The sequence below is a fragment of the Oncorhynchus clarkii genome, chromosome 13 (genome assembly GCF_045791955.1).
Source record: "Oncorhynchus clarkii lewisi isolate Uvic-CL-2024 chromosome 13, UVic_Ocla_1.0, whole genome shotgun sequence".
In the NCBI taxonomy this organism is placed as follows: domain Eukaryota; kingdom Metazoa; phylum Chordata; class Actinopteri; order Salmoniformes; family Salmonidae; genus Oncorhynchus; species Oncorhynchus clarkii.
The window spans coordinates 3832967-3860450 of record NC_092159.1 but is presented as its reverse complement, the minus strand read 5'-3'; the positions used below and the strand labels follow the sequence as shown (position 1 = coordinate 3860450).

Genomic DNA, 27484 nt, shown 5'->3' with positions numbered 1-27484 from the left:
CTGGTTGTCTCTGTATACCAGTCGCAAGACCCACTGGTTTAATGCTTATTTATAAAACCCTCTTAGGCCTCACTCACCCCTATCTAAGATAACTACTCCACATACAACACCCATTCTGCCAGCCACATTCTGTTAAAGGTCCCCAAAGCACACACATCCCTGGGTCGCTCCTCTTTTCAGTTCGCTGCAGCTAGCGATGGGAACAAGCTGCAAAAACCCCTCAAACTGGACAGTTTTATCTCCATCTCTTCATTCAAGGACTCAATTGTGGACACTCTTACTGACAGATGTGGCTGCATCATGTGATGTATTGTTGTGCCCAATAATGTATGTACCATGTGGTGTTGCTACCATGTTGTTGTTATGTAGTGATGCTACATGTAATAATAACATGTATGATTTAGAAAACGTTTTTAGTAAAAAACATTAGTGACATAATTTAATTATTTTATTAAATGTTGTATTTAATATTACATAGTAAACTTTAACAATTGTAATATGTATGTTTAAATGACTACTAAATTTTTCTCTCTCTTTCTCTCCCCTTGGCTGGGAATGTTAAGGGTTAAGAAGTTGTGAATCTAGGGGGCCCTTGCACACAGGGGAACTATATGGACACAAAATAATTAACAACCTGGCCCCCCAGGTGTCTTTGAAAACATCTGTTTTACTAACGACCTAAACAGATAATTAACAAAAAAATAGTTATAGGGGGGGATGTTCGGGGGATGTCTCAGTCTTTGAAAGGTTCATTGTACTCTTTAACTATGCTTCCTTTACTGATGACCTAAACAGATCACTTTTGACCTTTAAAAAATAGTTGTCAGCTATCCAGATATAATGGTCAAGAGGTCGTGAACCTCGAGGGGCCCTTGAACACATGTTGTGTTTAGGTACATATGTTTTCGGTTTATGAAGGAATAAATGATTGAGAGGATATAGACCACAAAATAAAAGATAACTGTATTCTTGAACGATGTGCCCTTCACTAATGACTTAAACAGATCATTTTACCCCATAAATAACCTTTTACTGCAGGGGGCTAAAACAGGGGCCTTCAATGCTGCATAAATGTTTTGGTACCCTTCCCCAGATCTGTGCCTCAACACAATCCTGTCTCGGAGCTCTATGGACAATTCCTTCCACCTCATGGCTTGGTTTTTGCTCTGACATGCACTGTCAACTGTTGAACCTTATATATACACGTGTGTGCCTTTCCAAATCATGTCCAATCAATTGAATTTACAACAGGTGGACTCCAATTAAATTGTAGAAACATCTCAAGGACGATCAATGGAAACAGGATGCACCTGAGCTCAATTTCGAGTCTCATTCAGCAAAGGGTCTGAATACTTCTGTAAATAATTTTGTGTTTAATACATTTGCAAAACATTTATAAAAAAGCTTGTTTCCGCTTTGTCATTATGGGGTATTGTGATGTCATTATGGGGTATTGTGATGTCATTATGGGGTATTGTGATGTCATTATGGGGTATTTTGTGTAGATTGTTGAGGAAATTGTTTTATTTAATCCATTTTAGAATAAGACTGTAACGTAACAAAATTTGAAAAAAGTCAAGGGGTCTGAATACTTTCCAAAGAAACTGTACGTGATTGAGAAGAGAGCATCATTGCTATATTCTAATTAAAATCATTGACCCATCGTAACGGCATTCATAGGAGGAAGGTGAGGACCAAGGTGCAGCGTGGTACATGTTCATATTATTTATTTGAAACTGAACACTAAAATGCAAAACAACAAAGAGAACAACCGAAACAGTTCTGTCAGGTGCAGATACACAAACAGAAAGCAACAACCCACAACTAACAGTGGGAAAACAGGCTACCTAAGTATGGTTCTCAATCAGAGACAACGAAACAGAGACAGCTGTCCCTGATTGAGAACCATACCCGGCCAACACATAGAAATACAAAACCTAGACATGCAAACATAGAATGCCCACCCACATCACACCCTAAACAAACAAAAAATAAAAACATACAAAGCAATCTACGGTCAGAGCGTGACACCCATAAGAGAACACATGACCAAAGCCAGGCGTGACCCATATAGAATTAAAACAACATTATTCTTAATGAGAAATATAATCTAGTAAACAAATGTTTGCATAACCAAAGACATGAAAACTGGTGGGAACATTGTATTTAGCTAGGATTTCATAAGGCCAGGAAGGTCATTGAGACATCAGTTAATGTTGCTAGTTTAGGGATGAAGATAGTGAAGGTTCATCAATGTTAAGGATGTTTTTTAATTTGACGTGGAAACAAAGTTAATTCAACCAGTGGGAGGCTTGTAAATGACCCCAGGAAAGTAAAACAAAGAAGTCTTCATTGAGACAATGATAAATAGCAATCCGTGGAAGAGTTGAGGTGGATATTATAAAATAAGGATCTGCTGGAGTCCAAGTCAAACCAAGATTCTTTATTTCTGAGATCAGAGAGAATAACAGAGTTTGGTATTTTATTAGGATGCCCATTAGATGTTGTAAAAGCAGCAGCTACTCTTCCTGGGGTCCACACAGAACATGACACATAATAAAGCACATCAATAGACAAAAACAGCTCAAGGACAGAACTACATACATTTTGTAAAAGGCACACGTAGCCTACATATCAATGCATACACACAAACTTATATGGTATTAAAGTTAAGGGACATCAGCCTGGGCGGGGTGATCCTCAGTAGGGGATAAAAAGGGAAAACATCATCTTTTGAACTGAGTGTCTTGCTTGCAAATTGCTGTAAGTGTAAACTCCGGGTTGCAATCCTTATTAAACAAACTAACCTCTGATCAAAGAAGTTTTCCTGTGGTCTCTTCTGTGCACATAGGGCAGAATTCCCTTACAGACTATGCAAACAATTTGGGATATTCAACACATTCATGTTTCTTATAAAAAGAAGTGATACAGTCAGTCTCTCCTCAACTCTTAGCTCTTATAAAAAATAGAGAATAAAAGCTTCTCTATGGCCAGGGCGTGACAGCCGCTCTGTTCTGGGCCAGCTGCAGCTTAACTAGGTCTTTCCTTGCAGCACTGGACCACACGACTGGACAATAATTAAGATTAGACAAAACTAGAGCCTGCAGAACTTGCTTTTTGGAGTGTGGTGTCAAAATAGAAGAGCATCTCTTTATTACAGATAGACCTCTCCCCATCTTTACAACCATTGAATCTATATGTTTTGACCATGACAGTTAAAATCTAAGGTTATGCCAAGTAATTTAGTCTCCTCAACTTGTTCAACAGCCACACAATTCATTACCAGATTCAGCTGAGGTCTAGAACTTGAGGAATGATTTGTACTAAATACAATGCTCTTAGTTTTAGAGATGTTCAGGACCAGTTTATTACTGGCCACGCATTCCAAAACAGACTGCAACTCTTTGTTCAGGTTTTCAGTGACTTCATTAGCTGTGGTTGCTGGTGCTTATATAGTTGAATCATCAGCATACATGGACACACATGCTTTGTTTAATGCCAGTGGCAGGCCATTGGTAAAAATAGAAAAGAGTAGAGGGCCTAGAAAGCTGCCCTGCGGTACATCAAACTTCATATGTTTGACATTAGAGAAGCTTCCATTAAAAACCCTCTGAGTTCTAGTAGATAGATTGCCATAATGTGGATTCAGAGCTGAGGCTGAAAAGCCATAGCACAGACATTCTTAAACAACAGGTTATGATCAATAATATCAAAGGCTGCACTGAAATCTAACAATAGAGCTCCCACAATCTTCTTCTTATCAATTTCTCTCAACCAGTCATCAGTCATTTGTGTCAGTGCAGTACATGTTGAGTGCCCTTCTCTATAAGCATGCTGAAAGTCTGTTGTTCATTTGTTTACAGTTAAATAGCATTGTACACTGCTCAAAAAAATAAAGGGAACACTTAAACAACACAATGTAACTCCAAGTCAATCACACTTCTGTCAAACTGTCCACTTAGGAAGCAACACTGATTGACAATAAATTTCACATGCTGTTGTGCAAATGCAATAGACAACAGGTGGAAATTATAGGCATTTAGCAAGACACCCCCAATAAAGGAGTGGTTCTGCAGGTGGGGACCACAGACCACTTCTCAGTTCCTATGCTTCCTGGCTGATGTTTTGGTCACTTTTGAATGCTGGCGGTGCTTTCACTCTAGTGGTAGCATGAGACGGAGTCTACAACTCACACAAGTTTTCAGATAGTGCAGCTCATCCAGGATGGCACATCAATGCGAGCTGTGGCAAGAAGGTTTGCTGTGTCTGTCAGCGTAGTGTCCAGAGCATGGAGGCGCTACCAGAAGACAGGCAGGTACATCAGGAGACGTGAAGGAGACCGTAGGAGGGCAACGACCCACCAGCAGGACCGCTACCTCCGCCTTTGTGCAAGAAGGAGCAGGAGGAGCGCTGACAGAGTCCTGCAAAATGACCTCCAGCAGGCCACAAATGTGCATGTGTCTGCTCAAATGGTCAGAAACAGACTCCATGAGGATGGTATGAGGGCCCGACGTCCACAGGTGGGGGTTGTGCTTACAGCCCAACACCGTGCAGGACGTTTGGCATTTGCCAGAGAACACCAAGATTGGCAAATTCGCCACTGGCGCCCTGTGCTCTTCACAGATGAAAGCAGGTTCACACTGAGCACATGTGACAGACGTGACAGTCTGGAGACGCCGTGGAGAACTATCTGCTGCCTGCAACATCCTCCAGCATGACCGGTTTTGCGGGGGGTCAGTCATGGTGTGGGGTGGCATTTCTTTGGGGGGCCGCACAGCCCTCCATGTGCTCGCCAGAGGTAGCCTGACTGCCATTAGGTACCGAGATAAGATCCTCAGACCCCTTGTGAGACCATATGCTGGTGTGGTTGGCCCTGGGTTTCTCCTAATGCAAGACAATGTGGCTGGAGTGTGTCAGCAGGTCCTGCAAGAGGAAGGCATTGATGCTATGGACTGGCACGCCCGTTCCCCAGACCTGAATCCAATTGAGCACATCTGGGACATCATGTCTCGCTCCCATCCACCAACGCCACGCTGCACCACAGACTGTCCAGAAGTTGGCGGATGCTTTAGTCCAGGTCTGGGAGGAGATCCCTCAGGAGACCATCCGCCACCTCATCAGGAGCATTCCCAGGTGTTGTAGGGAGGTCATACAGGCACGTGGAGGCCACACACACTACTGAGCTTCATTTTGACTTGTTTTAAGGATATTACATCAAAGTTGGACAGCCTGTAGTGTGGTTTTCCACTTTAATTTTGAGTGTGACTCCAAATCCAGACCTCCATGGGTTGATAAATTTGATTTCCATTGATAATGTAAAGAAAAAATTATTTAATAAGAATATTTCATTGATTCTGATCTAGGATGTGTTATTTTAGTGTTCCCTTTATATTTTTGAGCAGTGTATTTGGTAAAAAAACATTTTTCCCAACAGTTTGTTAAGAGCTGGCTTAGAACCTGTAAAGGCCGCTTTACCACTCTTGGGTAGTGGATTAATTTGGCTTCCCTCCAGGCAAGAGAACAAAGACTTTCCTCTCGGCTCATATTAAAAATATGTCAGATAGGAGTGGCTATAGAGTCAGCTACTGTCCTCAGTAGTTTCCATCTGTTGTCAATGCCAGGTTTGTCATTATTGATCGATACCAATTGTTCCACCTCTCCCACACTAACTTCACAAAATTCAATACTTGCACTGCTTTTCTTTCATGATGTTTTTTTACAAGTTTTTTTTCAATTTGCAGTACATAAAACAGCCAGCCAGATGTGCAGCCAGACTTATTAGCCACTCCTTTTGCCCCATCTCTTTCAAACATACCGTTTTTAAATTCCTCATCAATCCATGGAACAGTTCTAACAGTCCCTTTCTTAACAGGTACATGTTTATCAATAATTGGAAGAAACAATTTCATCTGGTAAAAACAGGTCAACACATAAGTCAACAATATAAGACAACGGGACCACTGTGTTTTTTCTCTGATGAGTTGTAAGAAAAATGAGATGTGAAATATCAATATACATGCTAAGAGAAGTAATTTCTCTCTCCTGTGTGGATTCTCTAATGACGTTTAACTGTGTGTATTAGCTCATGTTGTTTCAGGTGCCTTAACTGGTTGAAACACTTTCCACACAGGGAGGAGTGGTAAGGCATCTCCCGTGTGTATTCTCTCATGCCGTTTCAGATCCACTGACTGGTTAAAACACTTTCCACACTGGGAGCAGTGGTAAGGCTTCTCCCCTCTGTGTATTCTCTCATGTTGTCTCAGGTTCCCTAACTGGTTAAAACACTTGCCACACTGGGAGCAGTTGTAAGGCTTCTCCCCTGTGTGAATTATCTCATGCCTCTTCAGCTCCACTGGATGGTTGAAACACTTTCCACACTTAGAGCAGTGGTAAGGCTTCTCCCCTGTGTGTATTCTCTCATGTTGTTTCAGGTTCCCTAACTGGTTAAAACACTTGCCACACTGGAAGCAGTAGTAAGGCTTTTCCCCTGTGTGTATTCTCTCATGTTGTTTCAGGTTCCCTAACTGGTTAAAACACTTGCCACACTGGGAGCAGTGATAAGGCTTCTCCCCTGTGTGAATTCTCTCATGTTGTTTCAGGTGCGGTAACCAGTTAAAACACTTGCCACACAGAGAGCAGTGGTAAGGCTTCTCCCCTGTGTGAATTCTCTCGTGCCGTTTCAGCTCCACTGACTGGTTGAAACACTTTCCACACTGGGAGCAGTGGTAAGGCTTCTCAGTGTGTCTTCTCTCATGCTGTTTCAGGTTCCCTAACTGGTTAAAACACTTGCCACACTGGGAGCAGTGGTAAGGCTTCTCCCCTGTGTGAATTCTCTCATGTTGTTTCAGGTGCCGTAACCGGTTAAAACACTTGCCACACAGGGAGCAGTGGTAAGGCTTCTCCCCTGTGTGAATTCTCTCATGCTGTTTCAGCTCCCCTGACTGGATGAAACCCATTCCACACTGGGAGCAGTGGTAAGGCTTCTCCCCTGTGTGTCTTCTCTCATGTTTTTTCAGATCCCCTGACCAGTAGAAACACTTTCCACACTGGGAGCAGTGATAAGGCTTCTCCACTGTGTGCATTTTCTCATGTTGTTTCAGGTCCCATAACCGGTTACAACCCTTTCCACAGTGGGAGCACTGGTGTCGTCTTGCGGGTTTGGACGTCCCTGGCTCTGGTTCCTCTGAGTCTGGTATTTCTCCTGCCAAATACAGTTTATTTTTTTAAATAGAGACCCGAATGAAACCTCCACATGATAAAACAACAGTGCTACGAGAGTAAATCCTAATCAGATCTCTCAATAACCCGAGGCCAGTTTTAACAATCTTAGTGTGATTTTAAAACAAATGTAGAGCTTCCTGGTAATTACTTATATGTTTACATTACTTATTTTATTCATCCTGTTTTACAAGTCAGAACACAAAAAAACAGACAGTTCTAGGACACTGAAGACACAGACGTCGCTGGATTCCAATCGAGCAGGTGGTTCTAAATATATAACTTTCATAGCTGTATGATACAGAATGTGACCTACACACTTCCTTAAACATAAAATAACTAAAGAAGTAATTTTGTGTGATAGTCAAAAACTTGTTTTTACATCGAAGACACAAAGCACATCAGTAACATCTCCCCGTTGTCGAAAGGTTTCGACACCTGCTGTTTAAATGGCCCAATTTCTTATTTAGACGTTGAAAGGTTTTCAACATTTTGACTATCGCTGATGTCATGTAAAAAATAAGGTGAAATATTTGGAAAGATGTTCCTAAAACTGATAGTAACTACAATAAACAACAATATAAATGCAACATGTAAAGTGTTGGAAGTTTCATGAGCTGAAACAAAAGATTGCAGAATTTTTTACATCCCTGTTAGTAAACATTTCTCCTTTGCCAAGAAAATTCATCCACCTGACAGGTGTGGCATGTCAAGCTGATTAAACAGCATGATCATTACACAGGTGCACCTTGTGCTGGGGAGAATAAAAGGCCACGCTAAAATGTGCAGGTGTCTCAAGTTTTGAGGGAGCGTGCAATTGGCATGGTGACTGCAGGAATATCCACTAGAGCTGTTACCAGATAATTGAATGTTCAATTATCTACCAGAAGCTGCCTCCAACATCGTTTTAGAGAATTTGGCAGTACATCCAACAGGCCTCACAACCAGAGACCACATATAACAACGCCAGCCCAGGACCTCCACAGCTTCTGAGACCAGCCACCCGAGTTGTATTTCTATTTGTAATGAAGCACTTTGTGGGGAAAAACTAATTCTGATTGGCTGGGCCTGGCTCCGGTGGGCTTATGCCCTCCAGGGCCCTCCAATGGCTGCACCCCTCAGTCATGTAAAGTCCATAGATTAGGGCCTAATTTATTTATTTACAATGACTGACTTATATGAGCTGTAAATCGTTGAAATTGCTGTTTATATTTTGGTTCAGTATACACACAGACACATTCGTTAAGTATTCAGACCCCTTCACTTTTGTGGAACATAAGATTCAACAACAGACATAAACTGAATAAGTGAGATGTTACCCCACTCTTCCACCAAGGCACCTGCAAGTTCCCGGACATTTCTGGGAAGGAATGGCCGTAGCCCTCACCCTCCGATCCAACAGGTCCCAGACGTGCCCAATGGGATTGAGATCCGGGCTCTCCGCTGGCCATGGCAGAACACTGACCTTCCGGTCTTGCAGGTAATCATGCACAGAATGAGCAGTATGGCTGGTGGCATTGTCATGCTGGAGGGTCATGTCAGGATGAGCCTGCAGGAAGGGTACCACATGAGGGAGGAGGATGTCTTCCCTGCCCGCAATGACAACAAGCTCAGTCTGATGATGCTGTGACACACCGCACCAGACCATGACGGCCCCTCCACCTCCAAATCGATCCCGCTCCAGAGTACAGGCCTCGGTGTAATGCTCATTACTTCGACGATAAACGCGAATCCGACCATCACCCCTGGACACAAAACCGCAACTTGTCAGCGAAGAGCACTTTTTACCAGTTCTGTCTGCTTCAGTGACGGTGGGTTTGTGCCCAGAGGCGACGTTGTTGCCAGTGATGTCTAGTGAGGACCTGCCTTACAACAGGCCTACAAGCCCTCAATCCAGCCTCTCTCAGCCTATTGAGGACAGTCTGAGCACTGATGGAGGGATTGTGCGTTCCTGGTGTAACTTGGGCAGTTGTTGTTGCCATCCTGTACCTGTCCCGCAGGTGTGATGTTCGGATGTACCGATCCGGTGCAGGTGTTGTTACACGTGTCCGTCCCGTCTCCCTGTAGCGCTGTCTTAGGCGTCTCACAGTACGGAAAGGCCTCTTTAGTGTCCTAAGTTTTCATAACTGTAACCTTAATTGCCTACCGTCTGCAAGCTGTTTGTGTCTTAACGACCGTTCCACAGGTGCATGTTCATTAATTGTTTATGGTTCATTGAACAAGCATGGGAAACACTGTTTAAACCCTTTACAATGAAGATCAGTGATGTTATTTGGAATTTTACGAATAATCTTTGAAAGACATTCCCCTGAAAAAGTTCTGTACATTTTTTTGCTGAGTTTATTTTTGTATATGTTGAAAAGTGATTTTTTTCTCAGACATAAATAAACAACTCCAGGTGAAAGACAAAGGCCATAGCTGTAATAAAATAACAAATTAACTGGCAAAGCAGCAGAGCGAGGCCCGCATCCAGCAACGTCACTAGTCACGTTTTGCAGCTGTTTCAGTACAGCACTACAGGGAGAGAGAGGGAGAGCAGCTGTTTCAGTACAGCACTACAGGGAGAGAGAGGGAGAGCAGCTGTTTCAGTACAGCACTACAGGGAGAGAGAGGGAGAGAGATAAAAAATCCATGGGACTAGTTTCAATGTATGGAATCACCTAGGAGTTTCTGGGTAAACTTCTCCTTTAAAGCATCAGACTCCATAGTAATTCATCATTAGATGCTTACAAGCCTCCTTTAACCTGTTTGGGATAGGGGGCAGCATTTTCACGTTCAGATGAAAAGCGTGCCCAGAGTAAACTTCCTGCTACTCAGGCCCAGAAGCTAATATATGCATATTATTATGCATATTGGAAAGAAATACTCTGAAGTTTATAAAACTGTTTGAATGATGTCTGTGAGTATAACAGAACTCATAAGGCAAAAACCTGAGAAAAATCCAACCAGGAAGTGGGAAATCTGAGGTTTGTCGTTTTTCAACTCATTGCCTATCGAATATACATTGTCTTTGGGGTCATATTGCACGTCCTACGGCGTCCACTAGATGTCAACAGTCTTTAGAATGTTGTTTGAGGCTTCTACTGTGAAGGAGGGGGGGATGAGAGCTGTTTCAACCAGAGGTCTGCCAGAGTAGCATGAGCTGATCACGCGCTTACATGTGAGAGCGACCTGTGTTCCATTGCAATTCTAAAGACAAAGGATTCTCTGGTTGGAACATTGTTGAAGATTTATGTTCACAACATCCTAAAGATAGATTCTACACATCGTTTGACATGTTTCTACGAATTGTAATATAACTTTTTGAATTTTTCGTCTGAACTTTCGCCTGGACTTGCCCGCGCCTCGTGAGTTTGGATTTCTTTACCAAACACATTAACAAAAGGAGGTCATAAATGATGGATCAAACAAAAAAAACATTTATGGTGGAACTGGGATTCCTGGGAGTGCATTCTGATGAAGATCATCAAAGGTAAGTGAATATTTATAACGCTATTTCTGACTCCACAACATGGCGGGTATCTGCATGGCTTGTTGTTGTGTCTGAGCTCCATACTCAGATTATTGCATGTTTTTTCCGTAAAGCTTTTTTGAAATCTGACACAGCGGTCCTCCTTTAAGACTCCATAATGTTTCATCATTAGATGCTACAGTCCTCCTTTAAGACTCCATAATGTTTCATCATTAGATGCTACAGTCCTCCTTTAAGACTCCATGATGTTTCATCATTAGATGCTACAGTCCTCCTTTAAGACTCCATAATGTTTCGTCATTAGATGTTTACAGTCCTCCTTTAAGACTCCATAATGTTTCAACATTAGATGCTACAGTCCTCCTTTAAGACTCCATAATGTTTCATCATTAGATGCTACAGTCCTCCTTTAAGACTCCATAATGTTTCATCATTAGATGCTACAGTCCTCCTTTAAGACTCCATAATGTTTCATCATTAGATGCTACAGTCCTCCTTTAAGACTCCATCATGTTTAGAATGTGTCTGGAAGCGCTACTCTATCTATTCTACTCTCATCCTTTCAGTTTTAATAATATTTAATAATAATGTTATAACAGGTAATAACTAACTTTAATAACTAGGGTTAATACCTGCCTGGTGCCCCAACAAAATATTTCTTTAACCCCCCTCTAACAATACCGCTACAGAATTAGCATAGTAGGCCATGTAATTTAAGGTAATCTGAAATATTTAGGACTAATTTATTCCTTGACACCCATTCTGAAACTCACTGCAGCTCTTTGTAAGTGTTGCTGTCATTTCAGTTTCCGTGGTAGCTGACGTGTACAGTGTTGGGTCATCCGCATACAAGACACACACTGGCTTTACTCAAATGTCGTTGGCACGTCGTTGGTAAAGATTGAAAAAGGTAGGTGCCAAACAGCTGCCCCGGGGAATTCCTGATTCTACCTTGATTTTGTTGTACAAGCTTCCATTAAAGAACATTCTCTGTGTTCTGTTAGACAGGTAGCTCTGGGGCGGCAGGTAGCCTAGTGGTTAGAGCGGTAGGCCAGTAACCAAAAGGTTGCTGGATCTTATCCCCGAGTTGACAAGGTAAAACTCTGTCGTTCTGCCCCTGGACAAGGCAGTCCTAGGTCGTCATTGAAAATAAGAATTTGTTCTTAACCGACTTGCCTAGTTAAATAAAGGTAAGCTTTTTTTGTAGTATAGCAGGGGGTGAAAAGCCATACGTTTTTTCAGCAGCAGACTACGATCGATAATGTCAAAAGCCGCACTGAAGTCTAACACAACAGCCCAAACAATATTTTTATCGTCATCAATTTCTCTCAGCCAATCAGTCATTTTCAAGTGCTGTGTTTATTGAATGTCCTTCCCTATAAACCTGATCACAGCTTTCCTCGGTATTAGTTAATTAATTAACAGTGTCTAGAGTTTAGTTTGCCTGTTCAACAGTCTTGTAAAGATAGGGGGGTTGACTGGGACAGGCAATGTAAAATCCATGTTTTAAGGAAAAGTTTTTGTAAAACAAGCACCTTACATTGGATCATCTTGAAACTTTCTCTCTAAAGCTACCTTTCATCAAGGTTTTATATGGTCTGTTGGTTTCTCTCTTTTCATTGGCAGAATCATTTGTCAGTGTTATGATATTCATAACATCCATATCCACCAGTCTATCTTCCTGTCAACTAACAGAACTCTGCTGGTTGTCCTGGTAACAGATACCAGTGGGCAGATCTATTGTATTTGTTCAAACTAAACTACAGCACTTACTTTGATGAGTCAAATCTGATCCTTGCATCTCTTCTCCTCCTCTCACAGTTCCACTCAGCCCCGTTGTTTTCCTGCAGTCCACCAGCAGCACAGACAACCTCTTCATACCCAGCAGTAAGGCACTACTGGGAGAGGTACGACACGGGGACTCCGGGAGGGAGGAAGGGCTAGCGTTGTCCTGGTAACCATAAAGAGGGGACACAGACACATATCATTATGGATGCTGATGTCACTGTTGTCATGAAGTGCTCTACAGAAACCCAGCCCAGACCCAGAGAGAGCAAGCTGTATGCTAGACCAGACCAAGCTGTACCATCTGGTGTTCTGATCTGGAGAGACTCTTCTCTTCCTCGTCAGCATCAGGATGTTGTTGAGGCTCCCCAGAGGATCCACAATAGTCATGTCTCTCTCCTGTGTGAATGAGGACATCAAACAGATGGTAAACGTATGACCTTCTATTACAATCACAGAGTCTTACAAGAGGCATGAATATGTCTATTCCTACAGTAAGAATGCCCATTAAAAACCCCACATTAGTTCAACAACTGCATAGTTTGTGTCCATGGTTGTAAGACAGTACTCACGGGTGTTAATCGGATATTCTGATTCCTCCTCCTCTTTAATTGAGATATCCTCCTCTTCCTCTTTTACTCCAAAAGGTTCTTCCTCTTCTTTCAATGTTATGGAATCTTCCTCCTTTTTGATTCTGAAAGGTTCTACCTCCTCCTCGTCCACAGTGACAACGTCTTTCCCATCTTCCTCTTTCACTGTAATATCATCCTCTTCTTCTTTCAATGTGATAGCTTCCTCTTCCTCCCTTTTCATCCTGAAAGCTTCTTCCTCTCCTTTCACCAGAGGTCCTTTCTCCGTCGAGTTTAGTGAGCTCATGCTCCGGGCGATTAGCCTCGTGCACTATCAATTTAACACATTTGCTAATTTAACAAACAAATTACGTTTAAAAGAACTAGTAGATACGTATTTGTGTTATAAACACTAAGATTAATATACACAAGATTGGTCTAAAGAGCTTCAATGTTTCAGTTTTATGTTCGCTACAAACCACCGCGTTGATTGAATCATAGGCCTTTTGTCGCTGTTGAAGAAGCCTCCAGTTCCGTCCACTAGATTATACGTCACGCATAAAGCATCACCTCAAATACTTATATCGCCATCTGCTGACTGGAGAGGGTGGCACAGATTAGAAAACAATGTCATAACAAGTAATTTTAAAACAACCAGATGTTATGTTTTCTCTTACTTCTTACAGCCAATACTTTCCTCCAGGGCTGACCTGCCCATTAGGCAGGATCAGGTGACAGATTGAAGAGGGTGGCATATTCCGAGCTAAATTGACAAAGGTTCATCGCTAACAACACATAATAATAACATGCCACATAATGCTGCCCAAATGCAATGAAAACTTCTCTCACTCAGTGGCATATGGTCTATTTAGGTGAGTGTTGCTGTTGCCACATGAAGCAGTGCCCACTTTGTTTAAGGACAGATAGGACGTGGACAGATAGGGCTCTACCTTTGTAGAGGACATGCCCCTTTGCCCTTACAGTCTCTGAAGTGCCCTTTTGGGTGGTGGTATAATCTGTATTCATTTTTGGTCATAGTTATTCTAAACCAACTGCCTGTAAGTCATTGTTAAATTCACCTACCTGAATATCTTACAGGTAGACCCTCTTTCACTCTCTCATCATGTCACAAGCTGTCAGGCTCCCAGAGGCAGGGCAATAAAAGGCCCCAGCTCACTCAACTGCCCCTCCCTCTCAAACAGCCATCAACCCAGAACATCCTGAAGACAGAACATCTAAAAGATAATCTAGGAAGCCTTTCTTCCTCATGGAGCTTTTCAAAAGTGAGGTGAATATTCAATGTGATGTTTGTACAGTGCATTCGTAAAGTATTCAGACCCCTTGACTTTCTCCACATTTTGTTAAGTTACAGCCTTATTTTAAAATTGATTTTTTTAAATTACATATTCCAAACTGGTTCTCTATCAGCAATCTACACAATGCCCCATTCTGAGAAAGCAAAACAGTTTTTTTTTTTAAATGTAGCTAATTTATTAAAAGATAAAAAACAGAAATACCTTATCTACATAACAGTAATTATTCAGACCCCTTGCTATGAGACTGTCAGAGCAAAAACCAAGCCATGAGGTCGAAGGAATTGTCTGTAGAACTTTGAGACAGGATTACGTTGAGGCACAAATCTTGGGAAGGGTACCAAAACACTTCTGCAGTTTATTATAGGACCCTAAGAACACACTGTGGTGAAGAAGGTGCAACAGAGCCTCTTCAACATCAGGAGGCACCTAAAACCCTCACACAGTTTTACAGATGCACAATGAAAGGACCTCAAGAACACACTGTGGTGAAGAAGGTGCAACAGAGCCTCTTCAACATCAGGAGGCACCTAAAACCTTCACGCAGTTTTACAGATGCACAATGAAAGGACCCCAAGAACACACTGTGGTGAAGAAGGTGCAACAGAGCCTCTTCAACATCAGGCTTGTCACCTAAAACCCTCAAACAGTTTTACAGATGCACAATGAAAGCATCCTGTCGGGCTGTATTACAATACAAGCCATAGAAAGTTGTTAGCAATTTCAGTTTAATCCACCAGAAAAGACAGAACAAATAATACTACAAAAAAATTATGGTTACTAATTGATACAAAAATTAAAGTAAAATTGAATACATAAAAAAGGTATAATCTTTGTAAATTATATCATAAATAGGACTGGTGGAGTTGTCACACATGCAGCTAACAGAAATATATGGAAATGTCTACACTACCCAAAATTACAACCAACTAATTGCAGCATTACCACAAAAATGGTGTCAAGGGGAAAAAGTAAGACACTTGTCTGTCAGTCCTGCATTAAAGACCAACATTGGTTAAAGAAAATGATGAATGACGCCGGATTCAAAACTTTGAATTTTTCAATTTGAATTATTATATAAAATTCTTGCAACCAAGCTACATATGGACAGTACTAAAACAAATGATCTAATGATTATGTCTCTTCACAGCCAAATCTGCAGAGAGGTTCATTGTATATATAGAACATTGTATTGGTTTTGGTCGCATGTCAAGGAATGGCAACATTTACCTGGAGCTAACTCTGCAGACAGCACTACTGGGTGATTTGAAAAGTCATAGTCAATTGATCAATTATAGATTAATACTTTTAGAAAACATGTTTATTTTTAATTTACTATCTGCAGCAACTATGAGAATATAAAGGTCAAGAACTTTTGAAACAGCACAGTTAAAAATATATGGCAAATAGAAATCAAATGGGGTGGTCTTCAGAGATAGATGGGAGAGGTTTAGGGTAACTGAAGGATAGGACTGGATGGTCTTCAGAGATAGATGGGAGAGGTTTAGGGTAACTGAAGGATAGGACTGGATGGTCTTCAGAGATCGATGGGAGAGATTTAGGGTAACTGAAGGATAGGACTGGATGGTCTTCAGAGATCGATGGGAGAGATTTAGGGTAACTGAAGGATAGGACTGGATGGTCTTCAGAGATAGATGGGAGAGGTTTAGGGTAACTGAAGGATAGGAGTAAAAACAAACTAAATATAACTATTGAATAACACATTGTCTGTAAAATGTACATAGTTTGTATAAGCTGGACATAGAAGCCTGAAAGTTGTTGTGCATTAGTTTCCTCCAATCAGGGAAGGGGTGATAGGGTTAGTGGAAAACAAAGGAAAATATATGTTTATACATACAGTGCCTTTAGAAAGTATTACAAATGTATATATTTTTTAAACAGAAATAACTTATTTACATAAGTATTCAGACCCGTTGCTATGAGAATCGAAATTGAGCTCAGGTGCATCTTGTTTCCATTGATCATCCTTGAGATGTTTCTACAACTTGATTGGAGTCCACCTGTGGTAAATTCAGTTGATTGGACATGAGTTTGAAAGGCACATACCTGTCTATATAAGGTCCCACAGTTTACAGCGTAAGTCAGTGCAAAAAACCAAGCCATGAAGTGGAAGGAATTGTCCGTAGAGCGCCGGCACAGATATGGGGAAGGGAGACAACAACAAAAAATATGCCGCATTGAAGTTCCCAAAGAACACAGTGGCTACCATCGTTCTTAAAAGGAAAAGTTTGGAACCACCAAGGCTCTTCCTAGAGCTGGCCGCCTGGCCAAACTGCGCAATCAGGGGAGAAGGGCCTTGGTCTGGGAGGTTACCAATAACCTGATGGTCACTCTGACAGAGATATAGAGTTCCTCTGTGGAAATGGGAGACACCAACACTTGCCTAAATAGCCCATATGCCACCATAGGAAGTGTTATGTGTTGTACACGATGAGCCTTGGTCAATTTAGCTCAGAGTATGCCACACTATTCTATCTGTCACCTTTAAAAAAAATGTTTTCACCTTTATTTAACCAGGTAGGCTAGTTGAGAACAAGTTCTCATTTACAACTGCGACCTGGCCAAGATAAAGCATGGCAGTGTGAACAGACAACACAGAGTTACACATGGAGTAAACAATTAACAAGTCAATAACACAGTAGAAAAAAAGAGAGTCTATATACATACCTAATCCTGCCTAATAGGCAGGCCAATCCTGGAGGAAAGTATTGGCTGTAAGAAGTAAGAACATAACATCTGGTTATTTTTAAATGACTTCTTATGACATTGCTTGCCAGACTGAACATTGAATTCATATTTTCCAGTCTGCGTTACCCACTCCAGTCAGCAGATGGCGATATTAATTTTTCAGGTGATGCTTCTAGTGGACGGGACAGGAGGCTTCTTCAACCGCGACAAAAGGCTTCTGATTTAACCACGCTGTGCTTTGCTAGCAAACCTAAAACCGAAACATTGGAGCTCTTTAGACCAATCTTGTGTATATTACTCTTAGTGTTTTCAACATATTTCTGTTTACATATCTACTGGTTCATTTAAACGTAATTTGCTTGTTAAATTAGCAAATGTGTTACATTGATACTGCACTAGGCTAATCTCCCGGAGCATAAACTCACTAATCTAGACGGAGAAAGAAACTGGTGAAAGGAGGCAAAGAAGCTTGAAGAATGAATAAGGAGGCTATCACATTGAAACAAGAGGATGATATTACAGTGAAAGAGGAATATGGGAACGAGGTTGTCAAAGTGGAAAAAGAGGTAGAACCTTACAGAATCAAAAAGGAGGAAGATGCCGTAAAATTGAAAGAGGAGGAAGACCCTTTTGGAGTAAAAGAGGATATCTCAATAAAAGAGGAAGACGTTTTGGGAGTGAAAAATGAGACTGAAGATCCGATTACCACCAGTGAGTACTGTCTTAAAAAGGGGCACAAACTATGCAGTTGTTTTTAAAGGGGCATTATACTGAAGTTCTACACTTGAATATGTTGTTCAGTACTGTAGGAATTGTTTATTAAGGGGCAATCTGCCATTGGTACATATATTTTTGGAACTATGTGGTCTATATTAAAGTGCACTTATTCTAGTATAGCCGGGTTTTAAAATATAATATACAGTGCATTTCTACTTAAAATATCAAGTGGACGCAAAATGCACCCATTTTGTGGAACGGCCCTTTTACATTTGCATCACAGTGGTGGGAAAAGTACCCAAGTAAAAGTGAGTCACCCAGTAAAATACTACTTGAGTAAAAGTTAAAATATACTGAAGTATCAAAAGTATATAAATAATTTGAAATTCCTTATATTAAGCAAACCAGATGGTGCCATTTTCTTGTTTGTTTTTATTTTATTGACGGATAGCCAGGGACACACTCCAACTCTCTGACAATATACAATTGAAACGTGTGTTTAGTGAGTCCGCCAGATCAGAGCCAGTAATGATTACCAGGGATGTTCTCTTGATTAGTGAGTGAATTGGACCATTTTCCTGTCCTGCTAAGCCTTCGAAATGTAATGAGTACTTTTGGGTGTCAGGGAAATGTATGGAGTAAAAAGTACATTTTCTTTATGTACGTAGTGAAGTAAAAGTACAATTAGTCAAAAATAGTAAAGTACAGATTCCCCAGAAAGCTACTTAAATAGTACTTTAAAGTATTTTTACTTAAGTACTTTACACCACTGATCACAAACAATATAAAAAACACAATTAAAGTGGCTAATTTAGTCCCCTTTTAGATATGTATTCATTCCTCCTGTAAGACTCTGTGATTGCAATAGAAGTTGATAAGTTTACCATATTTTTGATGTTCTCATTCACACAGGAGACAGACATGACTATTGTGGATCCTCTGGGGAGCCTCAACAACATCCTGATGCTGACAAAGTAGAGAAGAGTCTCTCCAGATCAGAACACCAGATGGTATAGCTTGGTTTGGTCTAGCATACAGCTTGCTCTCGGGGTCTGGTCTGGGCTTCTGTAAAGCACTTTTTCAACAGTGACTTCAGCATCCATAATGATATGCGTCTGTGTCCCCTCTTCATGGTTACCAGGACAACGCTAGCCCCTCCTCCCTCCCGGAGTCCCCGTTTCGTGCCTCTTCCGGTAGCACCTTACTGCTGGGTATGAAGAGGTTGTCTGTGCTGCTGGTGGACTGCAGGAAAACAATGGGGCTGAGTGGAACTGTGAGAGGAGGAGAAGAGAAGAAAGGATCAGATTTGACTCATCAAAGTAAGTGCTGTAGTTTAGTTTGAACAAATATAATAGATCTTCCCACTGGTATCTGTTACCTGGACAACCAGCAGAGTTCTGGTAGTTGACATGAAGATGGACTAGTATCTTTTACCAGTGGGGCTGTCCCCGACGAATAAAAATCTTGTTTGACTTTAGCCACCTGTTCTTTTCACCAATCAATTGGTGCAAATTTTAAACATGTATTTCTATATATACACTACCGTTGAAGAGTTTGGGGTCACTTAGAAATGTCCTTGTTTTTGAAAGAAAATCGTTATTTTGGTCCATTAAAATAACATCGACAATCAAAGCCACAAATGCTGATGCTCCAGATACTCAACTAGTCTAAAGGAGGCCAGTTTTATTGCTTCTTTAATCAGAACAACAGTTTTCAGCTGTGCTAACATAATTGTAAAAGCGTTTTCTAATGTTCGATTCGCATTTTAAAATTATAAACTTGGATTAGCTAACACAACATGCCATTGGAACACAGGACTGATGGTTGCTGATAATGGGCCTCTGTAGATAATAATGGGCCTCTGTAGATAATAATGGGCCTCTGTAGATAATAATGGGCCTCTGTAGATAATAATGGGCCTCTATGTAGATATTAATGGGCCTCTATGTAGATAATCAGCCATTTTCCGCTACAACATTAGCAATGTCTACACTGTATTTATGATAAATGTAATGTTATTTTAATTGACAAAAGGACATGTATATCCTAACACGATCCGTGTTGTAAACAGTATTCTGCATGAATTCCGACTCTTTCAACTTGCAACAAAACAATTTTATGAAATCAAATTTAGTTAGCAATCAAACATAGCTTAACACGGTCAAGTTCGGTTTCTGTGCAATCCTCAGACACTCTAGAAGGCAACCAAACATGTTTCATAATTATACATTACGTATTGGCTATACAAGACCTGAATTAGCCCATGAAGGTTCTTGGACCAATGACCACCTATCGTTTTGAAACCTAGCTAGATAGCCAATGAGCTGGGATTTCCAGCAGTATGTGAACGCCGTTTGTAGGACAAACAGCCATCATGCTAGAGCTGTGCACAACAGAGTTCATTCTCTGGTGAAAGGAAACCAGATGCACAGTAGTTTACGTTTCACGGCAGTTCATTCTCTTCTACAGACTTCTCAAGTCTGAAAAAGTTAAACATGGTTACTAAGAGTGGAAAAGCTAAATCTCAGTCCAAGTATAATCATTTTGATGATATTATTGCAGAAATTGACCAACAGAGTGACACAGAAGGAATGGATGAGGACTCTGCGAGTGACCAGAGTTTTGAGTAAGTAAAACAAGTTTTTACTTCTCATGCTAATGCAGTTGTTTAAATGGTTGCATATTTATTTATATACACACACACACACACACACACACACACACACACACACACACATACACACACACACACACACACACACACACACACACACACACACACACACACAGTCAAAGTTTACATACACTTAGTTTGGAGTCCTTAAAACTCGTTTTTCAACCACTCCACAAATTTCTTGTTAACCTCTCTGGTACAAGTGCGTCCCACCTCATCAACAGCCAGTGAAATTGCAGGGCGCCAGATTAAAAACAACAGAAATCCCATTATTAAAATTCCTCAAACATACAAGTATTATACACCATTTTAAAGATAAACTTGTTGTAAATCCAGCCATATTGTCCTGTTTCAAATAGGCTTTACGGCGAAAGCACACCAAACAATTGTTAGGTCAGACCCTAGCCACAGAACCATACAGCCATTTTCCAACCAAGGAGAGGTGTCAGAAATAGCGATTAAAATTAATCACTTACCTCTGATCATCTGGTGTCACTCCCAGGTCTCCATGTTAAACAATAAATGTTTGTTTTGTTCGATAATGTAGTTTGTGAACAGCTGTGATAAAACTGTCGGTGGTTTCACTCTGCTCCTGTATATTAAACCTCGCTCTCTCAAAAATAATGTCGTGTCTCCCTACAAAATGCGTTTCAAAATAGTCTTTAACGGCACTGTAGTTAACCTGTTGAATCTAGGGGGCAGTATTTTCATTTTTGGAAAAATAACGTTCCCAAAGTAAACAGGCTATTTTGTCAGGACAAGATGCTAGAATATGCATATAATTGACAGCTTAGGATAGAACACACTCTAAATTTTCAAACTGTAAAAATATTGTCTGAGTATAACAGAACTGATATTGCAGGAAGGGACTCTTATTTAGAAAGCTCTGCGTTCCTATGCGTCCCTATTGAGCAGTGAATGAGATATCAACCAGATTCCTTTTTCTATGGCTTCCCTATTGTGTCTAGTGTCACAATACATAGTTTCAGGCTTTTATTTAGAAAAATGAGCCTGAACGTCAACATTGCGTCAGTGGTCAGCTGGAGTCTCTCAGTGTTTTGTGCGTAAAAGACAAATGCAGCCATTGTTTCTCTCTTTCCTACTAAGAAGCCATCTGTCCCGGTTGATATATTATCGAATAGATATTTGAAAAACACCTTGAGGATTGATTATAAACAACGTTTGCCATGTTTGTCGTGACCACAATTTCCGGTCGAATTCTCAGCCAAACGTGAAGAACTAACGGAGTTATTTCGGCTACAAAAATAGTATTTTTGGAAAAAAGGAACATTTGCTATCTAACTGGGAGTCTCGTGAGTGAAAACATCCGAAGCTCATCAAAGTGCCTGATCCATTTAATTCTCCGTCAGCACAAGCCACTGGCCTGTCCGTGTTTGCGCCAGAGCCCGTTGAACTTGGAGTCGCAAACCCTGAAATCCCGCCAGCTTCTTCCTCTTGCAACATGTTGCTTAGCAGTAACTTAGTCCTTGCTCGTTAGCTAGCAAAATAATGATATGCGCTGTTTTATCTCCAACACTGTCCCCTCCCTGCTTTGAAACAGCCTGAATGTATGATTTACTTGGTACGTCCTTCACGTTTATGTGAATTTTACAACCACTTCTGACACCATGTAGTATGATCTAAAATAAGGACGCGCAACAACGAGGTTCTAGCTCCAGCCTGTTTATTAACCTAACCCTCGCATGTCCTACATAGGTACGGATACCCCCAAGGGACATCTTCAATCCTCAGGTTGTTTTTGTCATAAATAATTAAATAATATTTCAACCGGAGAAAAGCTTCGTCAATAGAAAAGGAGAAACAAGAAAGACGCGCTTGGCTCATGTCTGGAAATTTCCACTGTCCTCTCATTGAAAGTGCTGTATCGCCCTCACTTTTCAGAGTAAAAGCCTGAAACAATGCCTAAACACTGGTCACATGTAGAGGAAGCCATAGAGCTCGTGAACTGGGTCCTAAGTCTTTGTATGGTGGATAGGCTTTCAATGGAAAAACAGCCTTTCAAAATAATAGTACTTCCTGGTTGGATTTTCCTCGTTTTCACCTGCCATATCCATTCTGTTATACTCGCAGACATTATTTTAAGTTTTGGAAACTTTAGTTTTCTACCCAAATCTACTAATTATATGCATACCCTAGCTTATGGACCTGAGTAGCAGACAGTTTAAAAACCTGTCTAGGACAGGCGTTCCTCTAGGGAAACGTTTCAACAAAAATTGCCCGAAACGTCATTATTATAAATATTTAACTTCAATTAAATCATAAGTGCAATACACCAAATGAAAGCTAAGCCTCTGGTTAATCTAGCCACCATGTCAGAATTCAAAAAGCTTTACTGCAAATGTGATTATTGATCAGAAATAGCAATACAATTCATCAATTACCTTTTGAAGATCTTCTTCTTTTGGCAACACTAAAGGTCACGACAAAACAATAGTGTCGTTTTGTTCCATATAATCCATTTTTATAGCCTAACAGGAAAGATTTTGTAAACGGCTTGTCGTAAATTCCGTGTCCTTCAACTTTGGACGTAACGTTCGATGTAATTACTCAATCTAAACGGACGTTTATCGAGTCATGTTTGGTTTCATTGCATTCCTCTGTTTGTTAGTAAAACAACCACACTTCATGGTTCTTTTCCGGGACATATTGACCGAAAGGAACTGATTTGAACACGGCAAACAATGACCTAATTGCGCACCAATGATATGATCGGTTCTTCGTTGATTGACTGTATTTCGGACCAATGACCACTGATCGTCTTGAAATCTAGCTGGGTAGATAGCCAAAGAGCTCAGGTAAACGACAACATGTGATGGTTCTATCCAGGAAGACTATCGTTTGTGGGAAACTCAAGCGTATAGACACAACCATTCGCCATTGAAAACTTTACGAGGCCACGCTGGTTACGTGCAGCATTTCAGAGAAGAATTATGGCAAGTAAATCTTTAAAATCGAAGGCAAAGACAAAGTATACAGATCTACATGATATCATTGATGAGATTGATAGAGATAGTGAGAGTGAATTACTACAAGATGAGTCAGACCAGACAGTGACTATTCTTTTCACTCTAAATGGAGAAGATTCTGTGTTGGATTGGTGAGTAACGTTGTTTGAAATGAATAATATCAAATATTATTAATTTGAGTTGTTTGAGATTTTTTTGTTTTGTTTGCCATGTATAAAAATATGACTAGGACATGAAATATAAAGTACACATATGTATAAAGTAAACATTGCTCTACATTGTGGGTGTATCTGTGTGTCTGTATATATTACATATATTTTTACATGTCCATTCCATGTTTAGATAAAATACAACACCTCACCTTAGTGGATGTTTACTTACTCTATATATAATCTGTGTCTTTATTGCACAGTCCTAGCGATTCTGATTGGGAGCCCATACTGCCAAGGTGCAAATCCCCCACTGAAGCTGGTCCATCCAGCCGGACCCCTGCTGTCTCCGGCACCACACCTACCCCCGCCCGGCCATCAAGAGGTGTGGAGCCGGTGACAAAGAAGCGGAGGAAGGGAAGTGTGGAACCTGCTGGCAGTGCGGAGGAGGGTCGTTGGCACTCTGTGCTGGAGGAGGATGTGGCCCCACCACCTCCAATTTTCAGACCAAAGAGGCCACCAGGTCCTCAGCTGGACATGAACTCCAAGTACAGCCCCATGCAACTTTTTCAGTTGTTTTTCACCTCGGCAGTTGTTGATTCCCTGGTGTTGAACACTAATAAGTACGGAGCTAAGAAGCAGGAAGGCAGGAAAGAGACATGGAAGCCCATTTCCAGGTCAGATCTTTTTTGTTACTTCTCTATGGTCATTTACATGGGTCTTGTGAAGCTAAAAACCCTGAAGGACTACTGGAAATCTGCACCCCTCTATCAACTGCCTTTCCCATCCACGGTCATGTCATGCAAAAGGTTTCTGACAATCTCACGGACACTTCATATCAGTGACCCAGAAGTTGATAAGGACAATGAGACGAAACGAGGCACGGCAAGGTTTGATAAGCTCTGCAAAATTAAACCTCTCTACCTCGACATCATTGAGGCCTGCAATACTTATTTTCAGCCTGCCCAGAACCTTTCCATAGATGAGAGGATGGTAGCCTCAAAGGCCAGAAATGGCCTAAAACACTACATGCGTAACAAACCGACTAAATTGGGTTACAAACTGTTTGTTTTGGCCGATTCTGCGTGTGCATACACGTGCAATTTTTTTGTCTATGAGGGTAAGAACAGTTGTGCGACCGGTAAGGGATTTAGCTATGACTCCGTTATGCAGTTATTAGATTTTCAGCTGCTAGGGAAGGGCTACAAACTGTTTGTGAATAACTTTTACACAAGCCCTACCCTGTTCACAGACCTGAGGAAGCTGGAGATGTGGGCCTGTGGCACCATTCAGACCAACAGAGTGGGCTTTCCGAAAACCAGGGTGAACGACATGCCTAAGCAGGCTGAGCGGGGTACCATGAGATGGATCCGTGAAGATGGCCTGCTGTTTGTGAAGTGGATGGACACCAGAGAGATGGCGATGTGCTCCACTATCCACAAGTCCTTCAGTGGTGATCACGTCGTCAGGCGTGTGAAGGACGCTACAGGGGCATGGACCACCAAAAATGTCTCCATTCCAACTGCAGTAAAGGACTACAACAAGAGCATGGGGGGAGGTGTGGGCCTATCATATGCGCTGATAGGATACTATAATGTTCTCCACAAAAACATGAAATGGTACAAGACATTGTTTTATCATTTCATTGACATTGCTGTGGTGAATGCCTTCATCCTCCAGAAGGAAATGGCCAAGAGCTGTGGACAGCCCCCCATCTCACAGCTAGCCTTCAGAGAGCTGCTCATCCAGGAGCTTGCTAGCTACAGCACTGTAGCACCTTCATTCCCCTCTACCTCTGTCCCTTCTGCTCCTTCAACCAGTGGTGTGCACATGCTTAAATTCCTTATTGCAGGCAGGAATGAGTGCAAAAGGGGCTTAGTAAGGAGGCTTTGTTGTGCTCTTTGCAAAAAGAAATCCTCTGTCGGCTGCACCACCTGTTCAGTGACCCTCTGCTTCACAGCAGAAAGAGACTGCTATGGGCTATGGCATCAGCAGCACAATATTGTGTAGAGGGTCTTCACATTATTGAACATTGAGTGTAAATAGTTACCCTTGTTAGTTTTAATTTTATGAAATATTCATTTTTTTTTCTTCAATTTTTCCGGGTATGTTTGAATAATTTTTTGTATTTTGTATATAGTTATTTGCATCAATGTTTCGATGTTCCAATTTGGCCACTTGGGTACATTGTGAGGGACACCTGGGTGACTTCATGCTCAATGGCATGTACCTCACTCATTCCTGAAGGTATCTGTCTGAAACTTTGGTCAAATACTGTTGCCTACTTATGTTCTTATTTGAAATTAGCCCCAGTATCATAGCTGAATGTTTGGCTGTTCTTGTTTATTTTAAAGATGCGACAACATTAAAAGAACAGAGAAACGCCTGTGTATTTTCTTCTACCAGATCTATTGTGTTATATTCTCCTACATTCAATTCACATTTACAAACTTCAGAGTGTTTTCTTTGGTACCAAGAATTTGCATATCCTTGCTTCTGGGCCAGAGCTACAGGCTGTTAGATTAGGGTATGTTTTCAGGCTGAAATTGCACAAAGTAACCCGAAAAGGATTTTAATAAGGTAAGGTAGGTTGGTCAGTTGGTTGGTAGGGTCTGTCAGTTGGTTGGTAGGGTCTGTCAGCTGGTTGGTAGGGTCTGTCAGTTGGTTGGTAGGGTCTGTCAGTTGGTTGGTAGGGTCTGTCAGTTGGTTGGTAGGGTCTGTCAGTTGGTTGGTAGGGTCTGTCAGCTGACAGACAGAGAAGATACATAATAAAGGAGAGACTATGAGTAAGAAAGTGATCAGAGTAACCATAGCAACAGAGGACATGGTGTCAGCAGCAGCTCTCTACAAAACCTCAAATGTTGCATCACTTCCGGTGGGCCTCAGAGAGACACATCTAGATGGCCTCAAATCTTCCCTTGGACAGATGTAAATGAGCTGTTGGCTAAATCTGGTGCTACGCATCACTTCTCACTTCTGAGACTTCTGACACCATTGAAATCACCAGCACTCTGACTCTGTCCTGCACCAGGAGAGTCTAATGGAGGACAATCTAGAGAGAGAAAGATTTGTCCATTGCATGAACAGTTACAATTGATTTCCTACAGCATTTAATCTCATTAGTTGTAATGTCTGAGATGAGGGATTCATCATACCTGCTCTTGATGAAGAGTGACCACTGATATCTTCAGATGTCAGGATGTTGTAGAGACGTTTGTGAGGGTTGTGGAGGTGTTTGGGGATGTTGTAGAGAGGTTTGGGAGGGTTGTGAAGGTGTTTGTTGGGGATGTTGTAGAGAGGTTTTGGAAGGTGTTTGTTGGGGATGTTGTAGAGAGGTTTGGGAGGGTTGTGAAGGTGTTTGTTGGGGATGTTGTAGAGAGGTTTGGGAGGGTTGTGAAAGTGTGTTCTCTATGTTGATCATCGGAACTCATTTGAAGGTAACCTATACACACACATGGAAGTACGGAGGTAGTTTTGTGCCCCCAAAAATAAGGGGTTAAATATATGTAAAACAATATAAAATATTACCTGAGCTTTCTTATATCGCCTAGATATAGGACAGACACTTCAAAACCTTATTACTTAAAGCAAATATATATGTATTTTTTTCCAGTTATTAAATGTGTTTTTCAATGCATTTCTATGGGCAATATTAGTAAAGCCCAAATTCAATATTTGATTTAAATATATCTATATAAATATATATTCAGTACCAGTCAGAAGTTTGGACACACCAACTCATTGTAGGGTTTTTCTTTATTTTAACTTTTCTCTACATTACCAAGAGTGCAAAGCTGTCATCAAGGCAAAGGGTGGCTACTTTGAAGACTCAAACATACAATATATTCAGATTTGTTTAACACTTTTTTGGTTACGACATGATTCTATATG

At 41.1% G+C, this 27484-nt stretch overlaps 2 protein-coding genes across 2 annotated transcripts in view; one reads left to right on the top strand and one right to left on the bottom strand.

Annotated features, from left to right (window-relative positions):
* The window catches only part of LOC139424281 (zinc finger protein 721-like), a 291616-nt gene that overhangs the window by 58494 nt on the left and 205638 nt on the right, over window positions 1-27484 (bottom strand). Inside the window, exon 5 of the mRNA XM_071175971.1 lies at window positions 6170-7071. Within this exon, the coding sequence (XP_071032072.1) occupies window positions 6170-7071 (902 nt within the window). The remainder of the gene's footprint in view (window positions 1-6169; window positions 7072-27484) is intronic.
* On the top strand, window positions 18931-25975 carry LOC139424289 (piggyBac transposable element-derived protein 4-like). The gene is made up of 3 exons (XM_071175984.1): window positions 18931-19102; window positions 20346-20409; window positions 23857-25975. Exons 1-3 carry the CDS (start codon window positions 18997-18999, stop codon window positions 25601-25603), a joined length of 1917 nt encoding a protein of 638 aa, XP_071032085.1. The 5' UTR covers window positions 18931-18996; the 3' UTR covers window positions 25604-25975.